Source organism: Micropterus salmoides, unplaced genomic scaffold (assembly GCF_014851395.1).
Source record: "Micropterus salmoides isolate LMB-PRFRI ecotype aquatic unplaced genomic scaffold, ASM1485139v1 Ms_hic_scaffold_20, whole genome shotgun sequence".
Classification (NCBI taxonomy): Eukaryota; Metazoa; Chordata; class Actinopteri; order Centrarchiformes; family Centrarchidae; genus Micropterus; species Micropterus salmoides.
In genome coordinates, this window is record NW_024041151.1 from 16,606,408 (window position 1) to 16,628,949 (window position 22,542).

At 40.6% G+C, this 22,542-nt stretch overlaps 2 protein-coding genes across 5 annotated transcripts; one reads left to right on the forward strand and one right to left on the reverse strand.

Annotated features, from left to right (window-relative positions):
• Positions 1–851: 851 nt before the first annotated feature.
• Positions 852–13,610, forward strand: sgsm1b (small G protein signaling modulator 1b). Of its 2 annotated transcripts, XM_038733796.1 has the most exons (25): positions 852–1,019; positions 1,116–1,159; positions 3,099–3,174; positions 4,082–4,244; positions 4,454–4,606; positions 4,882–4,949; positions 5,095–5,237; positions 5,334–5,465; positions 5,580–5,704; positions 5,791–5,858; positions 5,949–6,112; positions 6,265–6,394; positions 6,846–6,972; positions 7,055–7,119; positions 7,243–7,388; positions 7,498–7,626; positions 7,717–7,890; positions 8,054–8,122; positions 8,558–9,808; positions 9,888–10,012; positions 10,096–10,178; positions 10,285–10,394; positions 10,490–10,586; positions 10,708–10,875; positions 11,178–13,610. In XM_038733796.1, exons 1-25 carry the CDS (start codon positions 1,013–1,015, stop codon positions 11,264–11,266), a joined length of 3,906 nt encoding a protein of 1,301 aa, XP_038589724.1. In that variant the 5' UTR covers positions 852–1,012; the 3' UTR covers positions 11,267–13,610. The 2 variants fall into 2 exon arrangements, with proteins under 2 accessions (XP_038589724.1, XP_038589723.1); XM_038733795.1 differs by lacking the exon at positions 852–1,019 and having other exon boundaries at positions 1,097–1,159.
• Positions 13,611–14,597: 987 nt separating this feature from the next.
• Positions 14,598–19,968, reverse strand: srsf9 (serine and arginine rich splicing factor 9). 3 transcript variants are annotated; one of them, XM_038733797.1, is made up of 5 exons: positions 19,820–19,968; positions 17,839–18,241; positions 17,452–17,651; positions 15,607–15,779; positions 14,598–15,515 (listed from the first exon to the last, which is right to left on the reverse strand). In XM_038733797.1, exons 2-5 carry the CDS (start codon positions 17,994–17,996, stop codon positions 15,288–15,290), a joined length of 759 nt encoding a protein of 252 aa, XP_038589725.1. In that variant the 5' UTR covers positions 17,997–18,241; positions 19,820–19,968; the 3' UTR covers positions 14,598–15,287. The 3 variants fall into 3 exon arrangements, with proteins under 3 accessions (XP_038589725.1, XP_038589726.1, XP_038589727.1); XM_038733798.1 differs by having other exon boundaries at positions 17,839–18,015; positions 19,820–19,953; XM_038733799.1 differs by having other exon boundaries at positions 17,839–18,038; positions 19,820–19,942.
• Between the last annotated feature and the right edge of the window lie 2,574 nt (positions 19,969–22,542).

Here is a 22,542-nt window from a genome sequence, read left to right on the forward strand (position 1 = left end):
AAATATATAAACTGACAACATAAAAATATACAACAACAAAGATCAACAATGAACAACAAATGTGTGCAACTTGCCAGGTCTGTGCCCCACATGAGATGAAACAGTCATGAGATGAAACAGTTACTCCACTATAGTTAGGCTACCTGGCAGCTAGTAACCATAGTCATTTTTCAGATTAAGATATCACATACTATGATCATAATATAAAATATGAGAAATTATTTAATATGAAACTACCCAACAATATAGGCAATAAAATACCTTTGTTAAAAGTAGGTCCTTCTTGACCAGCTACAACATTAAAATGCTGCTAACACATTAATTCACCAGAAATAATAATATAGTCTAATAAGAATTCAAACCCCAAAATGGGACCATTCTGCATATTTTTCCTTTAATATTTAAGTGCATTTTGCTGATATACACTTTTTTATAGGGTTTATACCTCTGCAGCTACAACATCTAGGCTATACACCTATGTATCCTATTTCACTGCCCCATAGCCTATTTCATGTCAAATGTGACATAATTCCAATTTCCAACATCCTGGCTACATATCTAGCAGATCAAACCATCATCTCTACTATATTAAAATCAAGCTGTGAAGATTTGATTAATAATGTGACTAAGAAACTTTTAAGGAACACCAAAACATCAAAAATATGTTATTCTCAAAATAGACCTGGGGACTTAAAAGTCCCTGGTATTTTTGGTCGAAAAGGCGCCTTTACTTGACAATAAATAGCCCACACCTTACATTTCTTTTCTTCAGTGAGGGGACAACGTGTGAGTGGTCTTGGCGTTGTATCGCTTATATATATGTATAGGCTACTGTGACTTTAAAGGGGTGGTGGTTCGCTCAGAGGTAACAGATAGGTTTAATTTAGTCGCTAAGATCACATCGTACATCTCGGAGCCTCTCTGCCTTTTAAGCATTGCTGTCTACATTGCTTTCTGGACATTCTCCCTAAAATAAGCTGTGCGTGTCAGCCGCTACACCCTGCACGGAGCGATGGGAGGTACAGCCGCCTTTATTATTATTTTCCTGTGGTGATCCTATCATCATTTATTTCCGATACGGCATCTGATCAGGGTTATGTTTTCTCCCGTGACAGAGGCCGAGACGCGTCAGAAATTGCTGCGCAATGTGAAGAAAGAGGTTCGTTGCATTTTTATTTCTTTCCTGCTCATCACAGTTTGTGTTTACTGGCGCTGTAAGCAAGACACTGTGTGTGTGTGTGTGTGTGTGTGTGCGTGCGTGTGTGCGTGCGTGTGCGTGTGGACATCGTTCATCTGGGTTGAGCCACGACTACGCCACACCACAGGCTTGTTTATCATAGAAATGACCATTCCGTTTACACAGTAAGAGTGCATGCAAGTAGGCTACCAGTAAAATTGTATGTTATGTGCTGTTAGACTGGCGTAAGATCATGATGACGATGATGGTGATGATGATGATGACGACAATGATACAGATGATGGTAGTGATGATGATGATTTTATAGACGTGTGTGTGTTGGGGGGGGGGGGGGGGGTACAACACATGTACAGATTATTTCATATTAATGCAATATCAGTTTTTTTCTTATGCTCTCTCTCTCTCTCTCTCTCTCTCTCAATTCAATTCAATTCAAATTAGCTTTATTGGCATGAATGTGTAACAACAATATTGCCAAAGCATCATACATACTACATGTCTCTCTCTCTCTCTGTCTCATAAGGGATAACAATTAAACTGACATTCCCATAACATAGTAAGATGGTGACCTTGGCATCTTTTTCATTGGCATGCAACAACAAAAAAAATACTACCCAAGCTGTGGGAGTCATTACTGAATTGTGAGCCATTTGGATATGGATGTCCACAGAAATTAAAGAAAGGACACCACAGACCCTTCCAAACTGCTCAGTGACTACATGACTCCCTAGGGATATAAAACAGCATGTTTAATTCATTGCTGAGAAAGCCGGGTACTTCCAGGCTTATCGTGTCCGTGCTCTCCCTCACCTGTGACTCATTGCCTCATATCTATGACTCTGGTGCTACATCCTGCAGCAAGGAGGGGCTCAGCTGGGATATAAAGATTTAAAATGCAACATATAACTAAAATAATGGATTTTTATTAGTAAATCCATGGATTTTAAATTTTGAGTTCAGGTTGCTATAGATGTTTATATATTACAAAGCAGACTTTTCAGGTTGTTCATTCATAAAAACAATTCTGTGCTATACAGACATGGCATCTGATATTTTGTCCAATAAACATTGTTTAGTAATAGTGTGCTGTTTCGCATGTCTCATTCTGTGGATATACAGCAACAAATTGCCCCTCTATGTTAATGTAAATTTAGTTAATTTTACAACACACATAAATACTTTTTAGAATATTACCTTTTCCAAAATCTTTCCTAAGTTAACTGAGAAGGTAAATCCCCTGATTGTACACATCAGTTCTCGTCATTAGGATATGTATGATGTCTTCTGTGTCTCTAGAGAAGGTTTGTCAAGTCAGAGAAAACAACCCTGATGATGACAAAAGGGTAATCTCAGGTTCGTCTTGGAGACTACAAATGTATTAAGAAAAGTCTGATTTCTAAACATGGTGCTAAGATGTATGTATTTACCTGACACCGAGGGATCTTACACTGAGATACAACAAAATTATGGGAAGTGAAGAATGCAGTGTTTTTGGAGTTTGACCCATAATGAACTTAAATACAGATATTTCAGCCTCTGCTTCGATTGTGACCATTTAAAAAAATCTGTTCTCCAACCTTATGGAAGTGCATAATCAAATTCCCAGAGTACCCCTTTAAAGGAAGCAAGAAGAAAATACTTGCACTTCTCTGATAGTGACATTCCTCAAAGATCAGTCCTAGGTGTCTTGAACCAAACTCCTCCAGAACGTCTCCAGAACGTCTAGGAAAAGTCAAAAGAGAATGTAATGAAGGTGTTGTGGGACTGTGCTGCTCAGTATTACCTCTTACAAAGTCGTCTCCCACTGCTTCATGTGCTTGTAGTTTTGACACCTTTGTGGCCTTATGCAACTGTGTCAGACAGATTACGTTTGGTCTCACTGTGTACCTTTCTCTCTTAGGTGAAACAAATTATGGAGGAGGCAGTAACGAGGAAATTTGTGCACGCAGACAGCAGTCACATCATATCCTTCTGTGGTAAATGTTTATTTGCACTAAACCTATTGTGTTTACATTGCACAGGAAGCTATATTTCTTTGGCAGGGTGTTCAAAAATTCAGGGTACATGCTAAGGCCTTTTTCATCAGCTTTAGGCTTATTAACTTAAGAATAGGTATCATAGGCTACATACAATAGGGCTATACAGAGGGCGACGCTATAAAAAAGCAAAATAAGAAAGAATCATTTTGTGGCATAATTTTGTTTTGTTTTAATTTTAATTTTCTCAGAAAAACTGTGCTTTTTTGCCTAAAATAGTTCAGCCTTTTGTATCTAATTTCAGAGATATTAACACAGGGCATGATGTATTAAATAGTACAAGTCACAGTATTGGTTACAACCACATTTACATGTACAGTGCAGCATGATGGTTGCCATCAGTTTGTGTCAAGCCGTCACCTCCTACGAGTTCATCCTCACAGTGCAAAATGATCCTCTACAGTCTGTTCCAGCAATGTAAAACCTAACAATTTCTTTGCATAATGCTATTAGTCATGTCTATATTTAATAAGGTGGATGGATGGATGTGTATTAAAGTAAACTAACACCCTTTAAAAATGTTGCTACTAACCAGGAGAGAGGCGTGTGTGATTCACATCCCTCATATCCTAGCAACGATAGACAGTGTTCGGCAGATTTCATTCTATTTGTACTTGTGCCACCTGCGCTTGCCTTTCACTTATTAAAAACATCAAGGCTTTCCCAAAGAGGAAATTATTTTGTGCTCATGAGATAAAAAAAAAAAACCTCAAGGGCAAATAAAAAAATTCCACCTCAAAGAAAACAAATACATGAATTAAACTGAAATCTAAATCAAATATTGACTAATATTCTGTGTGTTTGTGTGTGTGTGTGTGTGTGTGTGTGTGTGTGTGTGTGTGTATAGCCGTAGTGGAGGCCTGCGTGCTTCATGGATTAAAGCGTCGTATTGCAGGCCTGCTGTGCAGCAACAAGGTTGCAGCGCTCTTCATGAAGGCGGCAAAAAGCTTTTTGCCTGCCGAGGAACTCTGCCACAAGGTCCAGGAGCTGGAACAGCTCATTGAAAACAGGTGAAGCGTTAACTTCCACCTGTGAGAGGCCAGTGACATAAAATCATTATATGCATTCTTTCCTTTCTAGTCTCACAAATCTTTTCTCTTTGTGTTCTAATTTTACATGCTTTAATGCATCCTAATGCTTTGTTCTGTCCTATGTGTCTTTCCCAGTCTAACAACCTTTACAGACATCTCATCTGTCTGGCTTGTTTTCTGTTTTTCAGCAAGCAGAACAATTCTTCACTGAGTAATGACCGCGGCCGGCAATCCAAGTTGGCCAACCTCCCCCCTCAGGCACTAAAACACCTGTGGATCCGAACTGCACTTATGGAGAAGCTCCTGGACAAGATTGTCCTGTACTTGGTGGAGAACAGCAGGTATTGTTATACATTATTGAATGTCATTATTATCTGCTGAATATAAAAGATTATCTCCTTCATTCAATACCATAATTTTGCCTTAAGTAGTTCTATGTAGGAACCGATTCCTTTACTGATTTCAAAAACAGCTGAAGGTGTCCAACCTATTTCCAACCTTTTTGAATTTTCAAACATTTTAGTATTTTATAGCTGTTGTACAGATCTCACAACTATGATATGTGAACAGAGAGTTTTTAAAATTAAAAAAACATTCTAAATATTGTTTCCGGCAGTGCCTTCTATGAGAAAGAAGCCATGCTGCTGGATCCTGTGGATGGACCAATTCTTGCATCTCTATTGGGTATTTATAAACTCTGCACTAACCCATAAATAGACCACACTAGTACAATCAGATCTTTATTTTGCCTTACTTTCAGATTATGATCAATTATTCAAAACTTGGTAATATCTGAATGACTTCAAACTGATTAGCCTTGTTTTTACAGTTGGCCCTTGTGCTTTGGAGTACACCAAAGTTAAGACCGCTGACCATTTCTGGACAGACCCATCTGCTGACGAGCTTGTGCAGCGGCACCGCATCCACAGCGGCCACTGTCGGCAGGATTCACCCTCCAGACGGCCTGCCCTGGTTAGACTTGAAGATTTTAATCGAATAACCAGCTGTAAACTATTGTATGTAATGCCAGATCTGTAATACTTCTGATGTCTTCTTAACCTGGATCAGATCCAGAAGAGGCAGTCCAGTGGGAGCATGGATGATCGCCCTCTCATGTGGGTGAGGGATTACGTTGAATCACTCCACCAAAACTCCAGAGCCACACTTCTGTTTGGAAAGAACAATGTCCTGGTGCAGCCGGTATGAGTTTTATCCTTTTCAGTGTATCTTTCCTTTTTTAATACAATCTGCTTCAAGAGAGGGAATATTAAGAGAGGCATGCTGTGGTTTGAAAGCTCTTACATGTCTCTGCAGAGAGATGACATGGAGGCCATCCCAGGCTACCTTTCTCTTCATCAAACTGCAGACCTCATGACACTGAAATGGACGCCCAATCAGCTGATGAATGGCAATCTAGGGGAGCTAGATTCTGAGAAAAGGTTAGTTAGAACCCAATCTAATAAGAATAAATCCTCATTTTTACACAGTTGACTGAATGGCTCCCATTCTCTCATGCTTCCTTCAGTGTTTACTGGGATTATGCCATGACAATTCGTTTGGACGAGATTGTGTATCTCCACTGTCATCAGCAAGGTAAAGTAACCCCCTCATATTTCTTTAAGAACATAAAGCAGGAGTTTTACAACTTTCTTACCTTGTTATTTGTTGTGTTCATTTCTCTAGTGAACAGTGGTGGGACAGTAGTTTTGGTGAGCCAGGATGGGATCCAGAGACCTCCTCTACATTTCCCCAAAGGAGGCCACCTCCTCCAGTTTCTCACCTGCCTGGAGACCGGGCTGCTACCTCATGGACAGCTGGACCCACCACTCTGGAATCAGAGAGGAAAGGTCAGCATGTAACAGAAGATAGAAAAACACTTCTATAGCTTCTCATTTTCAGTATTTGAGGCAATAACTCTAAAACTATAATCTGTTGTAACAGTTCATATTACTACTATTTACAGTTAGCATAGATGAGGACATTGCATTTCCATTCACAGGGAAAGGTTTTCCCCAAACTGCGAAAGAGGAGTCCACATGGCTCATGTGATTCTGTGTCAGATAAGGAAGACGATGAAGCAACCGATTATGTGTTTCGGATCCTATTTCCTGGCAATCAGATGGAGTACAGTAAGGGTCTTTAATCTTCCTGTTCTGCCTCCCTGAGCTAATCTAATAAAGCATCATTTATAGATTACATCTACGATTACATTATTCTCTTAATACTGATGTACAGTTTAGACAGTTTCAGTTTAGATACATCTGTTGTCATCTGTCTTATTCATTTCTCTCTAATGCTGCATTTCATATCTTTTTCCTGCCTATTTAGTACCCATGTGTCCATTTCACATTATAGTCAATAGGAGACTTTGCATGGACATGCAGTAATTTGTCTGCCACATCTCCATCTCCATCCTCTCACTTGGTTTGTTTTTTTCCATTCCATATTTCCACAGTTTTTCTTATTATTTGCAGACATGCACTTTTATGTCCAATCTATTGGAATTTCATCTGGTTTTCAATTGCTTATGATGATCATGATATTAGGAATGATAATGATAAGGCCTATTATGCTGTGCAGTGGCTCTGGAGCTGATGGACCAGGGCGTGAACATGTGGCAACCGACGCCCAGAAAGTCCTCGTGCTCCTCCTGCTCACAGAATGGCTCTTCTGATGGCTCTCTGCTTAATGGCTGTAATCAGGAAAGGTATGTTGTTCCCATAGACATACTCAAATCGAAATTCAAATTACACCATTTGACTAAATTAGGCATTTCCCTTTCCTAACAGGGCTCCCTTAAAGCTCCTTTGTGACACAATGAAATACCAAATAATCTCCCGAGCTTTCTATGGATGTGAGTACAAACAAACAATTACTGGGGGTTAACATTGATTAATTGGAGAATCATTTCATTCAAATTGTTCCTGGTGAAACATTAGTTCTTGTCAATATGATAATGTGCATCTTTTCTCTCCAGGGCTTGCATACTGCCGCCATCTGTCTACAGTTCGTACCCACCTTTCTGCTCTGGTCAACACCACTATAGTTGACCCTGATGTGCCCTGTGGTGCCAGTGGAGGCCTCTCTGTGGAGGTCTGGGGCAGGTTCCTTAAGGACAGCACTGTAAGATTCATACTGAAACATCAGGCCATAAGATATATTTAAATTTTATTTCATTACGGTAATAAATAGTTATTTTAAATTGCGTGTGACCAGACTTTATCTTGTTCAGGCGTATGAGGAAAAGGAGATACACAGGCTTGTATATTTTGGTGGTGTGGCTCCTTCACTACGCAAAGAGGTCTGGCCCTTCCTGTTGGGACACTATCAGTTCACCATGACTGAGAAATGCCGGCTAGAGGTATTTGTTTGTGCTGTCAGACAATTTTAACATCTGTCTTTACACATGGGGTATGTTACAATCTTAGTTTACACAAGGTTTCTGTTCCAGATTGATGAGCAGATGCGGACAATGTATGAGCAGACTATGAAGGAGTGGCAAGGTTGTGAGGCCATTGTCCGTCAGAGGGAGAGAGAGAAACATGCAGAGGCCCTCGCCAGATGTTCGTCTGGAGCCAGTGTGGAAAGAGGACCAGTGCAGCGGGATTCGACTATCAGTACAGATGCAAGTTTGACCTCATAGCATAAAATGTGCAGCATTATGTAACCATTGTCACCACAGGCAGAACACAAAAGGGACCTGTTTGTTGTGTAACAAAGACATTTCTAAGCAAGTTGGCTGACAGTTCTGCTTTTTGTCTCTTGTGCGGTGCTTTTCCCCAATCCAGTCGTCTCTCAGTAGCAGCTCAGATCAACAGAATGCCCACTCGCAAAGTGATTCCAGCAGTAGCGCCCAGGTAGTTTCTCATGAACATGAACATCACAACAACAGTCATCTCCAGTAAAAGACCATACCATTGTTTTTTTCATGTAATAAGTGTTAGCCCACGTAATACAGCTTATATATAGTTTACTATAGGCTAATGTCCTCAAATTTCCAAAGCATATCATAACTTCATACCTTTCATTAACATTTTATTAGAATCAAATTGTTTGGAATAGGTAAAGAGTCATAGTAAATATTTTGCCACCTTTATTCCTTGTCTTATTATCATTATTATTATTATTATTGTCTTTGTTTTATACATTTTTCAGCAGTAATGTTATGTCTGATTTGTAGCTAATGGGCTGAAACATGCAAAACCACTGGTGTAACCCTTCAATAGTTGTCCATTTCATTGCTACGGGATACAAAATGTATTGCATGCCCACCATTTTTCTTTGGTTATCAGGTGTTTCTATCAGTTGAGGCAGTGGATCCAATTGAGTCCAGGGCTGAGGAAGGTGTAGTACAGCACAGCAGTCCACTGAAGGACATCACGAGTGACACTGCAGATCTACAACATCCCTCCTGCAACCCCTCCTCCCAAAGCCTGTCAAATCAACGTCCAGGTTCAGAAAACAATCCTCTTGTAACGGAGTCAGCTGCTGGATCTACAACCTCTCAGCAGACAGTGGAAGCATCAGAGGTCTTAAATGAGAAAACTACAACTGGATCAGAGCCAGTAGGGGAGAATGTAATGGGCCCTGTAGCCAAGGACAAGGTTTCAGAGACAAAGATGGAGACAGTTTCAGAAAGTGAGGTGGTTAAGGACTGTGGGATCAGTAAGTCTCAAGAGGCATCTAAATCTGAGGAAAAACCAGAAGTCAAAGAAAAAGATATAACAACAAATGAGCGATCTGAAGATTTAAAAGCAGTAGACACAAATAAGAATTTAAGATGTATTCCAGAGAACACTAATGTCCTAAAGCTAGAAACAGAGATTCATAACGAATATTTCCAAGCACCTCCACTTGGGCAGACCCTGACCTTCCAAGCACACAAGGGCAAAGATCTGGAAGTGGAGCCATTATGTCTGGCTACAGCAGAAAAAAATACTAATCCACCGACTGGAAAAAAGCCAGAGATTCCTGCAAAACCTGAAACAACTTCTGACAAAAACACATCACAACTGACAAAGGCCTGTTCCACGGAGTCAGAAAGAAATGATGCTGAAGCAGCAGTTTCTGACTTGGCTGAAACCAAAAAAGCTGCAGAAATTCCGTTTGAGAAAGCTGGTTCAAATTCACCTGTCAGACACGTACTGAATGCTCTTCAGTCAGCGTCAAGGGGGAGCCTTTCATTATCATCCCACTCACGGCAGTCTCCAGACACAGCAGATTCAGACGACTCTCCTTCTGCCCTGGAAATGGAGGAGATTCCTGCAGGGATAACATGTGTGACCTCTGAGAATATCAAGGCACGGCCTTTGGCAGGCCTTGCCCCACCCCCTATCTTCTTTGCACAAAGAGAGAAAATGGCATCAGTGGACCTTGTCCTAGATCACCATCTGGACACAGCTTGTAACACCAGTCCTGAGGGCACCGACTTGGGCCTTTCGGAAGATGAGCCTGAGATGGAAAATGTGCTCACTGAACCAGAGTCTGCAGAGGTCGGAGGAGACACCAAACACGATGAATCCTCAGAAGAACAAATCTATTCTGTAAGCATTGCACATGACACATGGCATACTTCTTTTAATCATAAGCATTCGCTAACAGAATTCACTATCATTTTTGTAGCAAGAAACACTGGACATGTACTTGATCAATTTACATCGCATTGACAAAGATGTCAGACGTTGTGACAGGGCATATTGGTACTTCACTCCTGAGAATCTGGACAAGCTGCGTAACATCATGTGCAGGTAAATCTGTCACCAAGCTGAACATCTCTGAAGTTTGTCTCAACCCAAAACAAAAAATCTGAAACATCTGGTTGTCTTTGTAGTTACGTGTGGCAACATCTGGAGATAGGTTACGTCCAGGGCATGTGTGATCTGCTGGCTCCCCTGCTGGTTATTCTGGACGATGGTCAGTGAGACTTTAGTGCAAACTCTGTTAGTATACACTTTTCCAAAATGCATTTAAATGGCTAAACTGGTACCTTTTTAAATGTGTGTGTGTGTGTGCTTCCCAGAGGTCATGGCATTTAGCTGTTTCACTGAACTGATGAAGAGGATGAACCAGAATTTTCCTCATGGAGGCGCCATGGACTCTCACTTTGCCAACATGCGTTCTCTTATCCAGGTATGTACAAATATCTGCACAAACACAAAGTATGAATGCATGCATTCAAGTAAAAGCTATGGTTTAATGATGCCGTTTTGTCTTTATACTAAAAGATCCTGGACTCTGAGCTGTTTGAACTGATGCAGCAGAACGGAGACTATACTCATTTCTACTTCTGTTATCGTTGGTTTCTGCTTGACTTCAAAAGAGGTGATGGGAAGCGAAGGCCTCGTGACATTTGTTTGAATTGCCCATTACAGAGCCAAATTTAGCATTTTACATAACATGATACTAAATGTGATCTGCTTTCTTTCTGTCGGTTGTTGCACAGAAATGGTGTATGATGATGTGTTCTCCGTGTGGGAAACAATCTGGGCGGCCAAGTACACCTCCTCTGAGCACTTTGTGCTCTTCATTGCTCTGGCACTCGTGGAGATGTATAGAGACATCATCCTGGAAAATAACATGGATTTCACAGACATCATCAAGTTTTTTAATGGTAAGACGATGACGAATGATAATACAAATGCTACAATATGATGGAAGCAATTGCCAATTGCCAGAGCTTATTCATAACTACACCAGGCTAATATATCATTCAAATAATCAGTTGGAGCAAAGTTAAATAGTTGATAAAGATGATATTATAGATCAGATAATTTAGGATACTTTCAAAATAGGTTAAAAAAAATGCTAGAACAGGAAATGTAAAGCAAACTTTACTTACTCAATATTAATATATCAATATTAGTAAGCAATTAACCTTTTTAAGTCACACTGATTTTTATATTCTCTTCTCAGAAATGGCAGAGCGACACAACGTCCCGCAGGTCCTGATGATGGCTCGAGACTTGGTCCACAAAGTGCAGACTCTCATAGAAAACAAGTGACGATGCTGTTTGGCTGCTGCTCCCACGTTTCCTTGTGCTGAATTGTTTCAAGATACGGACACGCCCACATAACAGTCATGTATTTAAGGGGAAAGGAATCAATGTTAATGAAATACAGTGATTGGTAAGTACTGGAAAGACTGGTAATTAAAACTGCTCGTTATTCTAAGACAGTTGTGCAACAGCTTCTCTCCGGTTGCTCCTTTCTATATTCAGGAGATGCAACTATTGCCAGTAAATGTATTTTTAAAGTGTTATTGTTCACCTAGTGAATGTACCCTTGTTGAAACTGCTTCAGGATGTTATTTATTTTGCCTTAAATCTAGATATTGTTTCAGGGATACCACAACCAAATTCTTCATTGTATTGTCATTCCACATATTTCACGAGGTTAACGTTGTTTAATAACTACCATACATCTTGTAATACACTTGAATATATTTCCAGTATTATTATTTTGCTGAAATTGTAGCTACCATGATTAAACATCTTGTGATGCACTTAAAATATATTTTCAGTAATAATGTCTGGCATTATTGGATGATATGGTTTTGTAAACATTAGAGATACTAGCTAATACTGACCGACCCCTTGCTCAGGTCAGTGCTAGGTTGTGTCCAAGTAGCATGTGTGGTTTGCTTCTCAATAGCCATTTTGAGGGCCGCTTGCTGGCTTCTCGGAGGCTCCTCTTCCCGTGTTTGCCTCTGATGCACACAAGCTTGCAGGATATCCAGACCAAACCTGTGAACTCTGTGCAGTCCTGCATGATTGCACATGGTTTGCATAAACCAAATCGCCCTTTCCTCTGGCACGCGACCAAGTTCTCGCACAGTGTGTTCCTTCCCTCTCCAGCCTTCTCTATGCATTAATTTAGGTGTGATTCATCCTGCTTAATTTCATGCTTTGACCCCTCTCCTTTTTATTTCTGTGCAGACCAATGCTTTTGGAATCAGCTGGTTCAAATGGTTAATGCAGACACTCAGTACAGCCTGCTTACCTTAACACACTGCTGCTCAGGCTGAAGAATTCAGCTGCTCTGGTTCTCATGACATCAAGACAGTACAGTGCTAACAGGTTCTGCTTCCTTTCAGCATTGCGAGGGCTGCTGTGATGGTTTATTTTGGGCTGATGGAAAACTCAAAGGCTTGTGCAGTAAAAGCAGCATGCTTCTTTTGCACTCTGAACCTCTCTCTTTCACTTCCACCTTCAGAGCACTTTCATGATTTTCTGCCTCGGTCTTGCCCTGCCAGTCTTGGTTGCCTTGTTTTTAACATTCTCTACTTAATTGTTTTCATATGCCCAAGCTTCATTATTACCTCAAGAGCCCCATGTTCATGCCCGTTACATAGGAGCTAACCACTTAACCTCTCAGTTGAGGCTAAGCCAGTATCACATTCGTGGACACCTTGCCTCAGTTACAGTACATTTTTCCTGTTATGCTAGTGTGTACACAGTGTGTACCTCCATTTATTTATTTGAAAGAGCAGTCAAATTGACGGTCGGCCTGCCTCATTGTATCTAATGCCCTCTAATTCCTCCCTGTAATAGTCACCAGATTAAACATCTGATCTTTTTGAAGGCATCATTAAGTTTTCACAGTACTAAGTACCAGAGGGTCGACTTATTACATTTAAAGGGTCAGTTCAGTGGTAGCTAGTTAGTGTTATGTAGCCATGAAGATATTTTTGGTTTTATGTGTGAATGTGATCTTTGAGATAAACACCGCTAATCCAATACAGTGGAGGTGAATGTCTCTTATCAAACACAATGTCCGGGAGACCTTGATGTCAGTCGTTTAAATTGACCGTATTTGGTGTAGAAAGTAATTCCAAAGTAATCCCAGTAAGGTCTGTGAACGTGATCTGTTTGACAGAAATTTCATATATATATATAGATATCATAAAATCTCAGCAGATAAATACAAAACTATCTACATGGCTGTATGCCAGCTTGAGTATGTCAGAAAATATGATTTATTAGTGCCATTCACTGTTGCAAAATAGCCTAAACACACCCATGTTTGGGTCACTGTGGCTTAAATTCCAGTGTTACAGCTAATGTGTCTCCATAAGATCTTCTAAAACATGGTTGAGTATCGCTGTTTTTGTCTTGCTGTGTTTGTTGTCAGAAGATTTACTGTATACAATGTGTTAAAGAGAAATGAACTTATCGTAGAACTATGTATTAATGAAATGCAATACAGTGTCTGTATAGGGGCTTTATCTGATAATGATGGACTGATATGCCATTGGAAATAAATATATTTTTTATTTTTTTGTGTCTTCTCAAATTGTCACCTGGTATAATTAATTTATTGCAATTAAAAATATTATATTTTGCATTCCATGTGCCTTATGTGTATTGTATATGTATACACCTGCACGCCTACCTCCAAACTGTCTTATATAAACATTCTATGTAAGAATATAGAGATGTTACAGCCAAACAAGCAAGTAAGTGAAACATAATATCTTTGAAGGACCAGACTGTTTCTGTAATTTGGAACTGGTGCCTTGTTTGTCTACTTTGTGTGTGTCTGGTCTTTGAAGTATAAGTTAAATTAGTTTCAGGTCAATCTAAAAACAACACTCATGTGGCCACATGTACATTGTAAAAGTCTTTGGTGGTTGGTCATGGCCAAATCCCTTCCTAATCCTTATTTTGCCGAAAGAGATGGGAGGACAAAATTCACGGTCCTCACTCAAAGGGAATTTCATAGCCTGAGACTAGCTTCTGCTGAATTTAGAAACTTTTTGTTACATTACTGTTTTTTTCATGACAAATTTGAAAGAAACTGGAAACTATCCCTTAATTTCAACTGAGTGCTTGAACCACTGACATTTCACCATTCAATGGGCCTGTCAAGAGAAGTCAGTTCATATCCACAGCCGTGAAGACAAAAAAAACTCAACCTCTTGTTAACTCACTGGAGGATTACATTTCAACACCACTAACAATATCTAAGATCAACGTTGAATATCTCAGAATATCCAGTGTGGGATATTTGATAAACTTACTGCTCAATATACCGCTTTACATACTTTCCTTATTTTAACAGAGGTGACTTTGACTTGCTGCAGATGTCACAGGTGTAAAAAATCTAAATGATAGCCATTTCAGGCCCATTATTGTACTAGCTGGCGATGACTCGTCTTTAAAACAGTTTTATGTAATGTATTGTGGTGTCCCAGGCAGTGTAACCTGACACATTCAGCATTAGTTCCATGTCCATACACCAGTTAAGTATATGTTTCATCCTTTTGCAAAGTTGCAATGACTATAGTGTACCCATGTATTAAATACATGTTTTAGGACAAGAAATGAAACACAGTAAAAGTTTCCATTTTATTGGTAAAGAAAAAACTAAACAACAAAAAAACAACAGAAGCAAACAAATCATAGTCCACCTACAGGCCACCTCGGACAGAGGTTCACACATTTTAAAAAAAAATTATCTGACAAGGTGAGGCACACAGTCCACATGTGTCACTACTCTAAAAGGCTCACCAATTTTACATGTTTTGAAATCAGGAGGTTATTGATTGGCTCCACGGGTTCTTAGATTGGCAAAAACTATAGAAATGTGTCACAAAAAGGTAACTTTTGTCAAGAAGTTAAGACGCAGTACAACCTTTAACCTGATAGCTGCAGAATTGTGCAATTTGTTTTGGACAATACAACATTGTGTGTGTGTGTGTGCTGGTTCCTGCCAGGGTTTGCCATCACAACCCAGGATTTCTTTATAAAAGAAATCCTTCAATTTGTTATACGATGATCAAATGTATTTACCTCGCAAAGAAAACAATCCTGCTTTCCAGATAACACATATGGGTGTTTAAAGAACAATGAAAAATAATCTTTAAGGCGGTGGGGAGGGGCAGGGTGTTCAGGCGACCTTGACCATGGAATGTATGTAGCAAGAAATAAAGATGTATCCTATGAGGAGGCCTGGGGTTAAAAATAAAATCAAAGTAGAATTACAAAACAGTTTCCCCAATTCCTCTACAAATGTTGGACCTTTCTACCGGTAATGACGCGGCGGTGGGCTATGGTTTTGTGGAGCGTGTCTCCTGGGGGGTGGGCTATGGCGCGACATAGCATGGCGTGGAGGTGACTGGTAACGTGGAGGGGGTGATCCTCTGTTATGGTAGGGAGGTGAATAGCGTCCTCTGGATCTGGAGCGGGAACGCGACCGACCCCAGTTGGGGGTACCCCTCTCCTCGAAGACGCGGATGTAGGCAGTCTCGCCCTACAAAAGGAAAAGAAGTATATGTGATTTTTTTTTCATTTAACTATCTGAAAAGGATAAGGGACAATTAAATCATCAGACTGAAACTCACTTGATGTGAGCGGAACTCCGTACGATCAAGTCTGCGTAAGGCGTACTCCATGTCTTCTCTACGGAGAAATTCCACCACGCCCTCTCCATCACGCTGCACATCTGCAAAACAAACGTCTCCTGCCTCGCGCATGTGATCCTTGAGATCCTGCCAACTCCCACTTGGTGGTAACCCTGGAACAGGGAAAAAGAAATGTGACGGAGACCAAACTTAATTTCTTGGTTCAAATAACCTGGCACTTTAAACCTAAAATCACTGCAGGGACTGGTTTCAACTTTTGTCCAAAGCATTTTGGCTTTGAAGTAAACAGCACCTTTATTCATTGGTTTTAAGACATTTTTATAAAGTCTGAGCTGAAAAAGCCAAATTTAAAAAGACAGAAGTAGGAAGAGTTGGGTTGTGTGTGTCTTCTTTCTTAATGTAAGTTTACATAGGAATGTTTTCTCTAAATTAGTCAGCACACAATGGAGTCTCCTGAATAATAGGAGCGCATAATGCTATACATTTAAATTACAGTCACCATAGATTGATTAAACTTTATTCCTGAGAAATCACATTTTGTCATCAATGAGGAATGTCAAATGGTACTAAAATCCTCTGTTTCTGAGCTTCATGAGCTTATTGAGAACACAGCCTTAATATCAACTATAGCATAAGTTAAATACTTTAATTATCAATTACAACTACTACTACTACGTGAATTGCAAGCTATGTGATTGGCCATTTCTTATTGCTATGCTCTTTGTGACTTGCAGTTTACTTAAGTGTACTATCTTACTGACTTTTTTCCTCCAATACAGCTATCCATTGTCAGTGCTGATGACATGATTCAGAGTTTCATGCCAATCACAAAGTTGGAAATGCTCAAATACACAGCCGCTTTAATTCTCAATAGGAAAGATGAATATGAATTTTAATTCTGTAACCCTCTGGGGGTCAGGTAAACCTCTACCAACTTTTCCACTCAATATTCACAAACTACTTTGTATGGTACAGACGTTGACTGATATTTATGGAAATTATCCTTGCTGATAAAAGGTGTACAAATAGGACAATTTAAATAAAATTACTGGGCAAGTGTTTCAGAGAAACCCAATATTTTCAGATCAGAACCCCACAGTGTGAGTACTTCCAAGAATCTGCTCTAGTAGTAGACTGGTCAAGTCAGGCAACTATATAAGCCTTAGACTTTATGGGTTTGGTCTTAGATTAGCAGTCCAATTCTAACAGCTTGAATAAACATGTGATAAATGTAGCACACAAATAATTTTAGAATTAATGACAAAATTACACCTACCAGTCACTATAGTCGGTGTTTGGGATTATGCAGCCAACATGACCGGTTTTCAGTTTACTGTTTTGTTTTTCATGACATAAGGAGCTGACTTGACCTCATCCACTTAGTCCCCTTGACCTCCAGTCCGCCATGAGAGAGAGAGAGAGAGAAATATATCTGTCTACGACTCATGACGTCCTCTACTAGTCTCCTTGTCCTCCAGTCCGCCAAGAGAGAGAGAACCATATCTGTCTACGACTCATGACGTCCTTTACTAGTCCCCTTGTCCTCCATTCCGCCATGAAAGAGAGAACCATATCTGTCTACGACTCATGACGTCCTTTACTAGTCCCCTTGTCCTCCATTCCGCCATGAAAGAGAGAACCATATCTGTCTACGACTCATGACGTCCTCTACTAGTCTCCTTGTCCTCCAGTCCGCCATGAGAGAGAGAGAGAAACATATCTGCCTATGACTCTTACGTCCACCATTCTACCAATCCCCTTGACCTCCAGGGTGGCGTGTAGGAGAGAAACATTAACTGGCTATGACTCACGACGTCCACCTACCAGTCACTATGACCCGGAATTCAGATCTTCGAGTTGGGGGTCCAAACCTTCCCCTAGGTCCTCCTCCTCCTCCTCCTCCTCCCCCTCCACCACCTCCCATAGCACCAAATTTAGCACCAGAGGATCGAGGATACTCTACACGCAGCTTGGAGTCTCCATATGCATATCCATTCCTTCCATAGACAGCATCATCTGCATCCCTAAGAGAAGAGAGCAAAGAACTCCTTACCAAAGTACGCCCGTTTCACTAGCGGACATAGAGCTGGAAATGCCGTCTCCTTCCATTCCCTGCTGTCAGTCACTGGAGACGATATTATATCACAAAACTTAAGGTATCCAACAAGGGGTATGTGATTCGCCTTGCCAAAGAGCATCTCTAAAACTCACCGTGGGTCTTCAAATCGGACGAAGGCAAATGGGATAGTGCCTCTATTGTTCTTCAATTCAATATCACGGATTTTTCCATATTTGTAGAAGAGATCCTCAATGTCTCTCTCCTGGACATCCACGGGAAGATTCCCCACGTAGATCCGGCCATCAGACATGGTGGTTGAGTGAGCTGCACTGCTGACACAGAATGAGGGCACCTGCAGACTTTAAGATCACTTCTTGCTTTCACAAATAGATGTGGAAGTGGTCCTTCCTTCCTTATCCTAATCCAAAACTTAGTCCATCTGTCTCCAATTCCTTAATGTAGACAAAAACTCTAAACCAAGGATGCAGCCATGATAGAGGTAAATGATGAGTTCAAAAAGAAAATGGCACAGGACCTCTGATCCAAGCCTGAAAGCTTTAAAACACAGGGTAATGAATGTCTAACAAACTTAACAAATAGTTACAGATTTATTAGATGGGTGACAAATGAAAGGAATTGCCCTCTAAAACCTCCCTCGGTTGTTCAATTGGGTTGATGATTCACACCATGTCAAACCAGTCTGTGGCTCTTTGTGCCCTATATAAAGCCTCTGCACTTGCTGCAATACTCCACTCCTTTATTCAGGTTTTTCCTTTAATTTGTCACATGTGTATTTACTTATCCATCTACCAGCTTTCCAGTAAGGTATATTAAGACAAGTATAAGCTTGCTAGTGTAAAATGAAGGAGTTGTATTTAATTATTGTACCATATACAACCGTTTTACAAAATGTACAATAAATACTAATGTACGTAAGCATTTATCACAGGGCTGTTTTACTGAATGACATTACAAGTTCAAAAAGGGGTTTGTCTATGAAGATTCTCAGTCATCCAGGTCATAGTTATCCAACGAAGGTTAAAGTCAAGGGCAACTGGACTTGGTTGAAGATACTGGAAGACGTTTTGTCCCTCATCCAAAGGACTTCTTCAGTTCTGACTGACTGGTAGAGAAATTCAACTATTTAACCTCAGTCCATGACAGGAGGGGGTCTACGCCACCACTTATCCCCCACTTACAATGCTGTCCTTTCATCACTTCCCAGGAAACTCAACAAACATAACCTATTGGCCTCAGGTGAAGATACCAACGATGGTCGTTCAGTCTTGGCCACCGGTAGTCCTAACGACTGTCGTTACAGCAACCAGGACCACTAACGAACCAGCAGTATCGACGATCCTGGCAAACGACCCCACTGAGGTTAAATAGTTGAGTTTCCCTGCCAGTCAGTCAGAACTGAAGAAGTCCTTTGGATGAGGGACGAAACGTCTTCCAGTATCTTCAACCAAGTCCAGTTGCCCTTGACTTTAACCTTCGTTGCAAAAAAGGAGTTTGTATTTTGCAGGAGGTTAAAACAACTGTCTCGACCTCATTACTTTTCCGGGGCCTTGAAGCTCGCGTATAATGTAACAGTTGGGGAACCGACCAAACCTGTTTGGTGCCCGCCAGCTGAACATTCATCAATGATTTATAATAACGTTAGAGGGTATCTCGAGAGCTCTTGGTTGACTCGTTCGTTTTAGTAGTAAGTTAGTTATAAAGCAAGAGGCGACGGTGGTCGCCAAACCTTTTGCCGTAACGTTAGCCTTTAACTGTGCTGATGCTAAACTAGCCTAGCTAACGTTAGCTAGCGGTTACATTCGATTGCAATATTCTGCAACTACATCTGTTGTAAGGGAGCATGCAACAGAAAAAGTTTAATCTTATGGTTCACCTTAACATTTGTGGCTTCAAAGTGAACACCAGCTGAAGACATACTATGTACTCTGTAGTAACGTTAATTACCTTACGATTACACATCAGTCTCTTTGTTGATAATGTAAGGTCAGCTAGTCCGGCTAACGAGCGTCTGTTACGACCAAAATGCATCAATATTTCTCACACTCGACGGTGCAAATAATTGGGAAGTGTACATTAAATGCATGTAGTAAACGACACAAACAACGCGGTTACCTTTCAACGCAACTGAGAGCGTCTTCGTTTGTAGACTTAATGCTACCAGTTCGCACGCTATGCTGCTTCCGTGTTGGTTAGCAACATTAGCAAGCAGCTTCTTCTACTTTCCGTTTCCGGCAGACAGTAATGAGGGCTCAAATTGCTCCCTCCTACCGGAATGCAAAGGAACATGTTACTGGCTTTGGTGTATCACAACTCCTTATAATGATATAAAAAGGTAGCCTATGTGTTGACCCCTATCTCAGCTGTATTCAAACACAATTGTATGTTGTAACGTTAGTGCATCTGGAGTGGTGGTATCAATCAGTGTAACGTTAGCTTGGCAGGCATGCCTCCATTTAAACACACGATAATGTTTCTTCTGTACTTAAATCACAGAATGACTGATGCTGTTTTTTCCATTGTTTCTTAAGTATTCTTACATTTGATCCTCTAGTCCTTCACTGTTGGCTCCATCCCAGTGGCGTTTCTAGACCAGTTTTATTGAGGGGGCCAGACTGGGGCCAGTTGTTTTGTCAGAGGGGCACATTCAATCCGGAACAAGAGAGATAAAGGCAATGTTCAAGCTTTCAAAATCTCTTGTTTAGTATATATTGTAATGTTTTTATATGCTCGTTCTCTTTAGACATTTTCAATTCAGTGCAATGAATAATATGAAGTTCATTAACACGTAACGTTAACGTTAGCCTATAAAAGCCTTCTTATAATCCGTGTGCTAGCTTGCCCTGCAAAATCCTCATTAATAAAACAATACTAAAACAATAGATGAAACAATCCACATGTTATATTTTTCATTTACTTTCATGAAGTCAAAAGTCCGCCTTCACCATTGAATGCACGCACGCTTACGCGGCAGGAGGAACACTTTGGGCCTTTCCGAAACTAGACTCTCGCCACTTCCACTCCGACACGGAGTGAACTCTGGTCAGAGTCACCTTCACAACCAAATTGAGCTCCCTAACCCATGTAGGGGTTAGGGAGCTCAATACTGCAGCCAACTTTCAGACGAACTACCCTCTCCCCCCAGAGTAAATAGGATCTGACTTTATGCTTTATAATATTTGTATTAAATAAACAACAGTTGTATTAAGATTTTAGGATTGATGTTGAGAAGTGTTTTTTACAATAACGAAAATGAAAACATTTGTCATTTAGTTTGTTTTGTTTATGAACCAAATTATTTTGGTTAGATTTCTTTAAGACTATGGCTTTAGATATTTACGAAAAAAGAAGCATCATATTCTTTTATGAAAAGATTTATATTCATTGTAAAAGAAAAGCCTATTTGAATCTCTTTATCTAATTTTAAAAATATTAGGCCTACATTCACAAATACAACATTTAAATAAATAAATCAAACATCATATTGAAGCATTATATAGTCTGAAGAATTTAAAATAGTAAAAATGTATAAAGACTTAACTATTTTTCTTTAATGCCTTTGTTGCTTGTGACGTGATCCCCCTGTGTGCCTAGTTGTGCCATGGTTATTCTGTAGGCTATTTTGTTTTGGCTGAAGATTTTCATATGCGATGAAATAGGATTCAATAAAAACAATAGTTGTGTTGTCTATCAGACAAGAGCATTTTTTTTATTGAACACAATTAAGTTAACCTGTGAATTGTGATATGAAATGTTGTGTTCAATGTGTAGTTTCTGAATTTAAAAATCCTACATGTTAACATGCGAGGTCACACGGAACTCACATTGAAAGAAAGGTCCCCCATCGTGCAGCAAAGCGTGCAGTGAAGCTATTGAGGATCTTCAGGCGTGTTTGGACTGCACTGACTGGGACGTTTTCAAGAAGGCTACCAACAGTCTGGATGAGTTTACAGAGGCTGTGACGTCCTACATCAGCTTCTGTGAGGACACCTGTATGCCAACACACACCAGGGTGAGTTATAACAATGACAAATCCTGGTGTACAGCTAAACTCAGACAGCTAAGGTTGGAAAAGGAGAAGGCATTTAGGAGTGGTGACAGGGCCGGGTGCAGGGCGTTAAAGTACAGGTTTAGCAAGGAGGTGTGAGAAGCTAAACGACTGTACGCAGAGAGACTAAAGAACCAGTTCTCTGCAAACAATGCCACTTCTGTCTGGAGGGGGTTCAGACAGATCACAAACTATAAACCCAAAGTCCCCCACTCCATAAACGATTCTCACCTGGCAAATGAGCTGATCCAGTTCTACTGCCGCTTTGAGAGTCAGTCAGACACCATCCCCTATAACTCATCAGCTCAGCTTCAGCCTCAGTCCACCACTTCTTCCCCTCCCTCCTCAGAGCTGGCCAGCTCCACCCCCTCCCCTCCTCTCTCCATCACAGAGAGGGAAGTCAACGGTCTTTTCAGGAGGCAGAAACCCCACAAAGAAGCTGGGCCGGACTCTGTCTCCCCATCCATCCTGAAACACTGTGCTGATCAGCTGGATCCGGTGTTCACGGACATTTTTAACACCTCACTGGAGACGTACCATGTGCCAGCCTGCTTCAAAGCCTCCACCATCATCCCTGTCCCCAAGAAACCAAGGACCACAGGACTAAACGACTACAGACCTGTCGCCCTAACCACTGTGGTTATGAAGTCCTTTCAACGCCTTGTGTTGTCCCACCTAAAATCAATCACAGACCCACTCCTGGACCCCCTGCAGTTTGGCTACAGAGTCAACAGGTCAGTTGACGATGAAGTAAACATGGCCCTTCACTTCATCCTCCAGCACCTGGACT

Bases quoted from the DNA above. Each gene is read 5' to 3' on its own strand.
- sgsm1b (XM_038733795.1), top strand. From the start codon at position 1,097: ATGTTTTCTCCCGTGACAGAGGCCGAGACGCGTCAGAAATTGCTGCGC. The intron at 9,809-9,887 runs GTAAGCATTGCA...TCATTTTTGTAG, and splicing joins CAGAAGAACAAATCTATTCT to CAAGAAACACTGGACATGTA. The intron at 10,013-10,095 runs GTAAATCTGTCA...TTGTCTTTGTAG, and splicing joins CTGCGTAACATCATGTGCAG to TTACGTGTGGCAACATCTGG.
- srsf9 (XM_038733797.1), bottom strand. From the start codon at position 17,996: ATGTCTGATGGCCGGATCTACGTGGGGAATCTTCCCGTGGATGTCCAG. The intron at 17,652-17,838 runs GTGAGTTTTAGA...CTCTTCTCTTAG, and splicing joins GTCCGATTTGAAGACCCACG to GGATGCAGATGATGCTGTCT. The intron at 15,516-15,606 runs GTGAGTTTCAGT...TTCCTTTTGTAG, and splicing joins CGGAGTTCCGCTCACATCAA to GGCGAGACTGCCTACATCCG.